General features: G+C 40.6%; 1 protein-coding gene across 1 annotated transcript; it reads right to left on the bottom strand.

Annotated features, from left to right (window-relative positions):
* Positions 1-1,440: 1,440 nt before the first annotated feature.
* LOC123976630 (homeobox protein Hox-A13a) lies at positions 1,441-3,093 on the bottom strand. Its single transcript, XM_046058930.1, has 2 exons — positions 2,378-3,093; positions 1,441-1,891 (listed from the first exon to the last, which is right to left on the bottom strand). Exons 1-2 carry the CDS (start codon positions 3,036-3,038, stop codon positions 1,644-1,646), a joined length of 909 nt encoding a protein of 302 aa, XP_045914886.1. The 5' UTR covers positions 3,039-3,093; the 3' UTR covers positions 1,441-1,643.
* Positions 3,094-12,107: the final 9,014 nt, after the last annotated feature.

The following is a 12,107-nucleotide window of genomic DNA, read 5'->3' on the forward strand; positions in this document are numbered from 1 at the left end:
TTATATATATTTGAAGTGTGACACGCAGTTGAAAAGTAACCTTGAACGTATGGATTTTACCTTTAACATACTTATGAATAAAACAAAAGCACTAAGAAACACACTTGGGGAGAAAATGACACGTTTACCTCAATGCCCTTCAACATTAAATGCCCTTGCTATAATTTTGTTACTTCAGCGATTGTTTTAATTTTACAGTCACACACACAAAATAGTGAGTAATAGTCTTTTTTCCTTTGCAGTGGTTTATACATCTTAATTATTAAAAGTTTTCCAGCGCTTTCCACCTGCATTTGTTTAGACTATTAGGGCTGCTGTCTCGGTCAAAATATTAAGGCAACTATCTATTAGGCTATAGAATGAAATGAATAATAATAACAATAATTTACTGCTATTATTATTAGTAGCAGTAGTACTAGTAGTAGTAGAAGAAGAAGAAGAAGTAGGCCTTCAAACTCTGTATAGGACCAGTGATAATCCTGATAATCCACTTGAGTATGTCACAAAGTCGTCGCTAGATGGCGATGCCAGACTATTTTCCAGAACAGACAAGGCCCATCTGACTTATTTCCTCTTTTTCCAGAGCCAAACAGGGCAATACTACACATTGCAAATATTTGGATTTCAAAACAGAATTTGTATAGCATATTTGTATTAGTGGATAAAGAAAGCTGTTTGCAAAGCCACTACAAGAAATTCTTCTCCATTGAAAACTAATGTGTAACATGCAGCGGGAAAATGGGCCTTAAATTGTATTTTAAAGTGTAGGGATCATAGAAGAGCATTTTTTTGACAAGAGGTTGAATGTAATATATATATATATAAACTGAGCTATCATCAGGGTCTCGTGCGATGAATCTGATCCATTTTCAACATAATATGGATAAAAAACCAAGTCCATATTTTATTGGGACGGACTTTAATACCGACATACTGGACTCACGAACACAAACAACCTGGATATCATGCCGGAATTTACTTTATATACAACCACATGAATACGCAGACATTATAAAAGCTATAATTGATATGAAGACATATCCCGAACGATTATCTAAGCATTATAATAATAAGAATTGCACCATGGATGTGATACGAATGAGAGCACGGGTTCATATGATAAGACTAAACTTCATACAAGCTAAGCATGTGATTAGGTTTTTAAAAGAAACCAGGAAAGATTAATATTTAACATTCCCAAGGTCCAAATCCGAATCACCGTCACTTCCTGTGAATCTTCGCATTTATCACTCTCGTTAAACTTGCAGATAAAGGCGTAGCTCGGTGGACGTCTTTCTGAGCTGGGGTCAGTTGTGTTGAGAGTGAGCATGCCAAAAGAAAAAGAAAGTCACACATTCTGCAGCTATAGGCTATATTTTATACCCCCCCCCCCCCCCCCCCCCCCCCCCCCCCACCACCCGCTTGATTCCGTAAGGAACATTTAACAAGTGGCAGGAAATGGAGGAAAATTTTGTTCCAGAAGCTCCGGGAAATCATTTGGAAACATTCAAATAAATCATGTTCAGTCAGGAAGGAGTTTCGTTGTTCCAATCCATAAGTCCTAGCGCGTGAGCACGTGTGTGTGTGTGTGTGTGTGTAGGCCTGGCAGTTTATCTCCCACAGATAGTGTCCGTAATACAAAACTAGCTGATGGTTTTCAATTTGTTGACAACTTTCTTCTCCTTCACGCGTCTGTTCTGAAACCATATCGTGACCTGTCTCTCGGACAGGTTCGTCTGGGCAGATATCCTCCTCCTTTTGTCCTTCGTGATAAATTTATTGGCGCCGTACTCGCGCTCGAGTTCCTTCAGTTGCACCTTGGTGTATGGCACGCGCTTCTTTCTTCCACGTCGATAAGAGACAGAATCTCCTCCGGCGTGGGACACCGCGTCTGAGAGAAAAGAGACAAAAGAAGGTGTTAAAAGCTGCTTCTCAACAAGTGGTTCTACCTCACTCTCAAAATGATATTTTTTTTCAAACAAATAAAAATCTCAGCACATTTCCACATGCTTTCAAGTAATATCACATATTTGAAGATTTCCTGTAGGATTATGTAGGATAATATATCCATAAATCAAGGAAAAATAACAACTTCGTGATAATAACAGTTTATTAATAAAAAAAAATGTATACTTTTTTTTTGGAAAGGAAATTTAAAAAATAATCTCAGCGCATAGTGATTTCACTTCTTTCATGTAAACTAAAGATTTTTCCATTCCGTGCATTAATTAAATTTCAGTCATTTTGTTGTGACCTATTTATCATACTGTACTTTCTTCTGCAAGTTGACACAACAACTGCCATTCTGTACAATGTGCTTTCTGTTTGTCAAACAGCTCTGTCCTGTGAAGGCTGGACTCTGAGGGATAGAGCCTACCTGGTATGGAGGACTTCCACATGTGTCCAGGCTGGGGCTGCTCCTTGGCGCAGTAAACCTGGCCATTCCAGCCGTTGGCGGCGAGAGTCCACGGTTGGTAGCTCTCCATAGGCAGCAGGGACTCATGTCTGGCGTCTGACGGCGCACCGATAGTTGGCACCACAGGAACGTCCAGGTAACTGGGAACAGGTTGGTATGGACCTGAAGGGTATGTCGGATAAAAAGCGAATTCCTTTGCTCGAGAAGTGAAGTCGTCGCCCGAGGCGGACGTGTCCATGTATTTCTCTCCGTACACGGAGGGGGGCTGCGCTCCGCACGACTTTATGCTGCTGTGATGCGACATTCTGCACGGGTAATAGCCACTACCGAAGTACCCATATGGCAGGGACGCGCTGGATGAATTCTGAGCTGCAGAGCAAGGGCTGCACTGTTTCACTGGCTCGCCCATACCAGAGGTGGGCACGTCGCTGGACGAGTAAGCCGTGCTGGGTGCCAGGGACGCGGGGTGCGCCATCAGATTCCTACACTGGTTCGCAGCAAAGTTGCCACCAGCAAAACCCTCCATGTTCTTGCTCACTTCATCGGAACCGCCGCCGTTGTCGTAGAGGAACATCACCGACGGGTCGACCCAGCGAGGACGGAGGAGCAGTGACGTTGTCATAGCACGGCATCCAACATTGAGGCTTCTGGCTCTTTTTTAAAAAGCCCAGAGACTGAAAAAAGGAGATACTGGTTCCCAGAGAGTAATGCCACTCTGACGCGCACAAGAGCGCAGAGGTTGCTCCGTCATTGGTCCAGATGTTATCACGTGACCAGGCTATGCAAAGAGGACGGTAAACATCACCCAGTACAGATAATTAAATGGAGAAAAATGCGGCGAAGTAAGGTGACCGTACCTATAAAGGGACTTGGTTTTGATCGTGTCTGCTTCAATTGAGATGGATGTTGTCCATTTATTTAAAAATTACGGCAGATACACATACAGTGGCCTCTTCTTTTTCATATTACTTTTTATTTCAGAATCCCAAATGCCCGAATTAGATATTATTGGTATGAAAATGATTCGCTTTATGTGTGAAGTTCAAATAAGACTCGATTATTCAAAAGTGGTCAAAACAGCTATGACTCATCCATCTACATATGACTATGCATTTCTTTATGGCCTATACGCACGCACATTGACTAGCCTAGCCTTTGTCTGCGACGCTATACTTACTGGGTGTAATTACACAGACATTTACCACATGAGATTCCCATTTAGAAAAACACAATGTTAAAAGATATTTATTCCACGGGATATACAAGGAAATAATCGTAGACTACTTCTGCCGCCCGTTGATGCATAGATCCACTAAGCAGTATGCTATACCCCTCAGTCCGACCTCAAACAGCGTTCAGTATAGGATGTAGAAATGGTACAGAAAAGTATGAGAGTCGACATATTTCAAGGAATTTCATTCATGTAGCCTATGCAAATATTTCTAGAAAACAGTCAGAGACACGGTCCCCTTTAAATATTTCCATGCCAAATTCAGTTAGAAATAAAAGAAAATCGGATGTAACGTCATGGTTTTAGGTAAATATTAAAGACACTAGACTTCCGACATGTTTGCAATATGCAAAGACAGAAAAAAGCTCTCCACTTGACAGTGCTTGCGTGTTTTTACATAGGAGGTAGATGCGGCTGGAGGCCAAGGTCAAGTTGAAAGTTGCTGTCTAGCCATCCAGCCTGTCGGGCTATTCAGGCTTTGAAGGGACAGTCTGAGCTCTTGAAAAGAACGGAAGAGGGGTGAGAATTCCTGTCCCAATGAAAGCTATTGGAGGACATTAACTTTTACTATCATTTTGTTTTCTCCACCGTTTATTCTCACGAACTAGTCTGTACCCGCTTCACTTGGGTGGTGCGTACTTTTGTATCCCAGCGTTGGAAATATAAAAAGGTTGCTGTATTTTTATTTGCAGATCTTTTTGGAGGTGTTGTTGGCGGATACGTGTGAAAATGATGTTGATCTCCGAGAAGAGGTTACAGGATAGACGTGTCGTGTCTAGTGTGTGTGTGTGTGTGTGTGTGTGTGTGTGTGTGTGTGTGTGTGGGTGTGTGTGTGTGTGTGTGTGTGTGTGTGTGTGTGTGTGTGTGTGTGTGTGTGTGTGTGTGTGTCTGGTCTGCTGGTTTACGACTAGTGGCTCTCCGTCTATTCTGTGTTGTGGAGGAAATGGACCTGATGGAGTTTTTAACTGAATTTGTTTCAAATCCTGCATGCCTTCTGAACTAATGGAGTGTAATTGTACTGGTGTGTTATCTGCTATAACACAAGCTGCCACTCAAGGGTGTAAAAATCGGATACAGACGTTTGGTTTCCAGCCTATAGACGTGTAATGTATATGTAAATTATAAAAAGCTTCTTTCTCGCGTCTGCTTCATTTGATATATCAAAAGCTGCACTTTTAAATAAACTTCATTAACACATCAAATCATTTTTGAATTACCCAGATTTTACGTTTTAAAGCCTATTTAAAACCCTAAAGTATTAACTGTAAGCGCTGATTGATGCTATTCACAGTGTTATATGGGAATATTCTAATTCAATTAGGTGATTTGTGTTGTGAGCCTACTGGCACTGAAAAAACAACAACAATACTGTGGAACTTTAAACAAAAAAGTGCCAAACACAGCAAACAATTATGTACTAAGATTGTTTCACTTTGCAAGACCTAAAATTGAAAGGTGGTTTGTGTTATAGCAACACAAATGCTGAAATGTGCTTTGTTTTGTCTCTGGGAAAGGTGCATCATTTCTGTGGAATATAATGGAGCTACGATATTTATTTTTTTGGTATTTAAGTCATTTGATCAAGTCAACTTCAATTCAAATAAGATACAAATGATTGTCATGTGTTTGATTTAAAATTTAAAAGAAGATCCTTTTAATACAAGGCCTTATGAAATAACAGCCACTAAACACGTGCGTGTTGCATGCGGTACCATCCTTCTTGCATTTGCAATGACTCTTAAAGTAATAATAAATAAATAATATAATACAAATAATAAATAAATAAAAGTATTTAAGGTATTAAACAATTTTACATGGACTATTTCTCTAGTTTACCATTAGCCAAATCATGTGTGATTATCTGCAGTAGTCCTAATAAACTAAATTTGAATATTTGTTTTGACTTCACAATTTCCAGATTCAAAATCCCAGCTAAAATATAATGGGACAATGATATAATGATGTGTCTTGACGTTATCATACAAGAAAGGCTAGATAATGAAATCATTCAGCAACAACGTAGAGCAACAACTGAGTCATTGAGTAACTCTACAAGGCCTGGCCTGTTGTGTGCTGCCCTGTGGCGTTTTCTTAGGCAAATCAAGATTCAAAATAAACACAAATGCGTTAATCATCCTCTATCAGTACTTAAGCCGCCATATCCGGCTTTTTGCTTGTTCGTTTGTTTTTTAAATATGCTGCCAGGAGGTGTTTTCATTCATGGACGAAATATGGGATGTTTTATAAAGGAGTAGATCATTTTATTCTTCGTGCTACAGTCCTGCAGTCACAACAACCCTGCGCCATCGCCAAGGTGGCCTTTGGCGCGCACATGTGGTCAGTCCAGACGTGAGACATCCCAGAGTAAAATGAACACACACACAACACACACCCTCTACAGGAGCTGCCAACGCATTGTCCCGCCAAATACACGCACATTTCACCATGGAGTTAACACTAAACACTGTGCCGCAGGGATCTTCGTTGGAAACACGTATCTATTGTTAACTTGGCACTTAGTTCTTATTCAGTTGTCTGTAGAAAACGTTTGGAAGATAGCAGTGATCAGACTGAATGGTGGTTAAAATTGTATTTTCATACATGTTTCAAGTGAGGTAGCTAAATAACCAAAATAAGAGTGGTTTAAACCATTCATGATTTTGATATCAGTAATAGTTTAAATTCACTTCAATTTGATGGACCCCTGGATTCCCAGGACTCCACTTTGGGACTTGGCAGCACAGCCTAAAGGCTTTTCTCTGAGGTCATTATCAAGGTTCAGCCCCATGTTTATACTGGCATCCAAATTACGCAGTGCCAGAGAGAAAGAGCACATTTATTCCACGGCCTCAGCGCCTGAAGCCTGCATGGGTAAAATAGGGAAAGGTCTATATAAAGTTATGCTCAGCAATAAATTTCTATCGTTAATAGCATAAATTGTGTTATAAAACGGGCTGCTAAGACGAACTACATGCAGTCAAATTTCAGCCTTGTGGACAACACGTGTTTAAAGTGGACGGCTGTCAAAAAGTTGTCAAAACATAACAACCAATATGTTTTTGTGGTCAAAGCAGTGAACCACAGGGCGGTCACACACTTGACTTTGCCATATTTCTGGACGGTCGCCTGCGGTGTGATTACGAAGGATTGCATAAAAATAACAAGGAAAAGTTACTTCATTTTCGGACACACACGCACACACACACAGGAAGCGCCTAAAAAGTCTATGGTTAACTGTAAAGTTTCACTCTCAAGGTTTTCTTAACGTGTGCTTTTGACTGACGCGCTCGCTGTTCATCTCAGTCTGTTTCAATTTCTCCAGCAGAAGTCTTACATGTGCGTTAACAGCCTGCTAAAGCTACAGCCTGTAAGCTGCATGGGGAATCATTTATTGGCATACAGGAATCTCACCAAATACTAAAGGTCTGTAGTTTGTTTTATTGAAAGTTCAGCCGGTACTCAGTTCCACATATGTTTATTCTTGACTTTAGGGGCCACCGGCTTGCAACTGAATAGGTATAAGCTGTGATGGAGGAGTGGGGAAAATAGCTGCTGTTTAAATTTCATCATTCTGGCGGGGTGCCTTTCTGCCCCTGCCCCTCTAGGCTACAGATAACCAGACTGTAAAAAAGAGACATAATTTAAGTACTTAGTACTTAAATGTATTCACTGGAGAAAGTGGACTTGCGATAAGCCTTATTATTAATCATCATCATCATCATCATCATCAGGATGCGGTGTGATCTACAGAATCGGCCATTTTGGCCTCTTGTTTTGTGCAGGCAGCACAAAGGCCGAAATGAAAGAACATATTTCTGTCCAGCTTTAGAAACCACGTGCATCGCAAATATAAGCTACAAATAAGCTACATTAAATAGAAACTTAATGTAACCTATGTAACACACAACTTCATGCATCAAATAACCCAATGCACTGAGGTTAAAGCATACAGCGGTTATATTCAAGATGTTTTGCCGTTTCCTAATTGAAAAGAAAAATATGCATAGACAGTGAAGTAATGGCGCCGCTTGTTTGCTATAGGTCTATATATGAAGATGCTGCACTGAGTTTAATTTAGCTTTCTTTAAACTTTTTACAGAACCAGATAAAACAAAACGAAAATAATGCAAAAGCCTGTCCAGCCCTGGAAGATCAACCAATTGTCAAAATATCCAAATGAAAAAGACAGCTCTGATCAGTGAAAACAATTGAACTGGAAACATTTGCATTTATTTGATTCCGTTAAAGATTTTTAAGGCAGAATAAAACAAGATTTTAAATTAGTGCCTTTATTATATTAACATTTCTTTTGCGTGATTTGTTTCATCTAATTACTTTTAAAGCATAATCCATTTCTTGGAAATGCATCTTATTGTTTTCATAAGTTGATAGAATAAAGAATAAAGTGAAGAGAATAGCCTTTATTCTTACTGCATCGTTAAAAACCATACAACAAAATTTGGAGTGCTACTACTGTGAGGTGCCAAAACACACATTCATTCATCCTCACATTAGTTCATTCATGTCCATAGGGGCTATGTTTTGTGATCGATCATTTTAATGAACTGTTTCGTTTTAAATTACGGATGGATTCATTCATTCATAATAAAATTGATTACAAGCAACGCCGTGTTCACCATTAAACTTATCCAAAAACAGCATTATTTTCATTTCCTGTATGCTCTTTACATTAGTCAACTGAGCTGTGACAAATAATGTAACTTACAGGCCGGCATGACAGATCATGCAAATGCCAGTCTGAGCGTTACATTCCACCCACACAACATCAGCACCTGAACTCGCAAAACACCTTAAATTCGAGTACAGTTTACTTCAGTAGAAGTATAGTAACAACGAAATCTACCCCCTGGTCCAATATCCATCATTAACAGCTACAAATTGTTAGACCAGATTTAAAGAACAGTGGGATATACTTGCAATGGAATTGATGACAGCAACACTCTCTAAAAATAAAAAGCCATTTGCAACCACACAGACTTGTAAATATCACCTTTCTCAAAGATGCCAGGGACGCACCGACCAGTCTAAAGAATTACATGCAGTCTTGTGAAACGTCAGGGCTTTGCACCTGGTGTGTTGCCTTGCTACTGCTGAATTGGTGGTAAGCCATACCCCATGATGTTTCCCCCTTTAATGGTGTAACACAGGCCTGATCTCAGTGGCTTGCTAAGCCCTACGTTGAATAGCGCGGGGTTTGCAGGATGGTGCAGGGAAGAGCGATAAAAGCGGGTCTTACAGCGCAGAGATTTCCAGCTGTATAGTCATCAGGACATGTTTCGCTCCAAGGTCATCGAGTTAACTCTCTGGTAGCTGCGTCATCCTGTTTCAAGGCCAAGTTGAAGCAATGGAGACGGGAGGGGCCACGATAATGAAGGAGAGGATTTGTTATTTTCTTCCAGGTTCTGACTCCTCGTCTGAAACGCGGTGCACCTCAGCCAGCGGCATGCTGAACATCTACCAAACGCATTCATGCCTTTTTCTATCACACTGAAACACTTTTTTGTGCTAAAAGCAAATATTCTGGCAGGTCTGTGCTGCCAGGGCCATGGATTAGATTACATGCGCACTGCGCAAGCTCCATGGTCAAGTTCAAGTTGGGCTGGCTAGTAAAACTGAGGGGCGCATTCTGCAGCGTCTGCCGCGGGGGGCGCTCCCCCTCTTTGATCTCCTCCTGCAAAACTGCAGTCCAGTTTTCTGCACTTCTGCAACCACAAATGTGCGCGATTTGGATCAACTACGTGTTTTAAAAGAACTATGTTGCATAAGTATAGTAATTTCTTCGTGCAAATAGGGAGAAAAGGTTCCACAATCAGCCAACTCTCCAAACCCATCTGCTGTACTTCCCTATCTAAAACACACACAATATAAGTGACACTACTGTAAACCTGCAAGGTCATTCATTTGTTGCGTAAACCCCTTTCCAAGTGTTATCTCCGGATGATCACAAGATCCATCTGCCCTAGCCAAGACCCATTGCATAACTCCTGGTAAGTAGCAAAACAAGAGACCTTTGCCATCTTTGGACGCTTCACTAAAAGGCTTCATGGTAACCCCACATTTATGATTTTGAGAGGAGAAATAGAACAATCTCGTCTCTAAAAGCAAGGGAAGTTTAGAGTCTACCAAAGAATCTGCCTAAATGAAAGTATATACTTTAGTACATTTTAACACAGAGACTAGACTAAATCTTGGCAGCACAAAGCATATTAATATGAAAGAAACTACAAGACTAATCATAATTTATATATATATTTCACTTGTATGCCAGTTAACTAACCCAGTATAGGCAATGTAAATCAGGTCCATACATTACAGAAGCAAACTTTTGCCAAAACGACCGAAAATAAACAAATTAAATTTTCCTCTCTTCTGACTCAAAAAGATAAATATGGTTAAACTGATACGTTCCTTCAGTACATTTCTATTAGTTTCTGGTTCTTCATTAACAATTTGCAGACTGATCTTTAAGTCTCATCTATAGTGCTCTTGGTTCTGTCTCCAAAACTAATACTCATATTATATTGAAATACCACCGGAGTTTACGCCACTAAAACATATTCATTAGGCTACTTAAAGCACATTTACACAAGTAATAGATCACATGATAGCTAGATAGTAGTAGATAACAGTGATAACTTTTTCTGATATAACCTACTACTTTTCTGATAAAAAAAACTATCCGAGTCTGCTTTACAAACTCTTAAAGGCAGCTACATCAAATTGTCAGAGAGTGAGGAGAAGGGAGGGGGTTACTTTTTTTCCTTTGCTGGCCAGATGAAAGAGTCAGGGGAGAAAGCCAAAGGAATTTCCCTCACTCCTCAGCTGCCGGGCTGGGGGAGGGGGCGGCCTTTTCCCTCATTCGGACAGGCGAGGGCGCACAAGGACAGCGGAGGCTGCTGGAGCTCCACAGTCTGCCTCCCTCTCCTCTCTTTGAGACCGCATGACTCCACCTCTCTACACAACATCATGGCCGTCCAAGTATGCCAGCATGCCCTACAGCTGCAGATCTCGAATCTGATTAAAAATCCAGTATAGTTAGGGCCTTATAATGTAATTTATCACCACAGCTTGAAGCTCTGCTTAAAGAGATTAAATATCAGGAGGACAGAGTGGAACAATATGTCTGACAACATATTATCATAAATCACAAGTTAAGGCAGTTATCAGGTGCAGTTCTTGGAAATATTACTACTCAGTACATTAATGTGAGTGAGTGAGTGAGTGAGTGAGTGAGTGAGTGCTGGTCTTTCTGATGCCTCACCACCACAACCCATTATGACTCCCATACACTTACAATATTTGCTTCCAATTATGTTTATTAAGGATACAATCTAGAGTTACTTAGGCTCAAAGAAGTGAACATTTGTCACAGTCAAATGGCACCCATATTTTTGGTATAATGTTGCAAGTTGGATCACAGCCTGAAGAAGCATTAACCTCAGAAAACATTCAGTGGACATTCTGTGCACTGCATCTTAACACAGTTAAACAGCAAGCTAATGATAGCCATCATAACTCGTTTGAGAGACACAGAAAATTAATTGAGGTTCTCTGCCTGGCTGTTGTTCTAATCCGTGCTGTTGACTTTAACCTTCCTGCCAAATGGCCTCTTATCTAAACTTTGACTGCAAGACTTGACCTTTGAGGACTTGACTTGACTCCACTTGGAGATGAGAGAGGCATTAAAGACAGAGAAAAGGGGGAGAATGGAGGGGTGATGGTACACTAAAATGCAAGTAAAGAATTCACTTTGATTCATAAAAGAGATTTTTTAAAATTATAACTTTAATAAAACTGCACTGCACTTAGTTGTAATCACTAAGGATAAAATGCATATAAGTTCATATAAAATTGTTAACTTGTTTTTTTTCCGTTTAAATTTCATAGTAATTATATTTATTTATTTAGAAAATTTATTTGTACATTTTTTGAAACCCTAAATAATAATTAAATATCTGTATAGGCTATGTTTTCTTAACTCAGTTCAAAATGCAAGAGTGAGAGAAACAACCAGACAGAGAGATGTTTTTCATAGCTGCGTGTTGTGCCCCCCCCCCCACGACACCCCCCACCTCCATCTCGACGCTGCCATTTCTCCGTCTGTTTACCCATATCCAATCAATGCGTGTCGTCATCAGAGGGGGGACCATCATGACGACTGGCCTATTAAGAATGACAGCTCTGGAGGACGAGAGAGAGAGAGGGTAAATGGTGATCCCTCCCAGAGCTCCCTCTGCGCACTCTGGAGCGCTCTTCTCTCGGGGTCAGACCGGATTGCATCCCCTCTTTTCCAGAAGCCTCTCCTCCTTCTCCTTGGGACTCAACCCCCCCACCCACCACCACCACTACACACACACCCCTCCGACCTGAAAATCATCGCCTTTGGTTTTGACTGCTTGCACTCTCCCGCGAAGTCGAGGTTTTTAAGTCGTACTTGTG

Source organism: Micropterus dolomieu, linkage group LG09 (assembly GCF_021292245.1).
Source record: "Micropterus dolomieu isolate WLL.071019.BEF.003 ecotype Adirondacks linkage group LG09, ASM2129224v1, whole genome shotgun sequence".
Lineage (NCBI taxonomy): Eukaryota > Metazoa > Chordata > Actinopteri > Centrarchiformes > Centrarchidae > Micropterus > Micropterus dolomieu.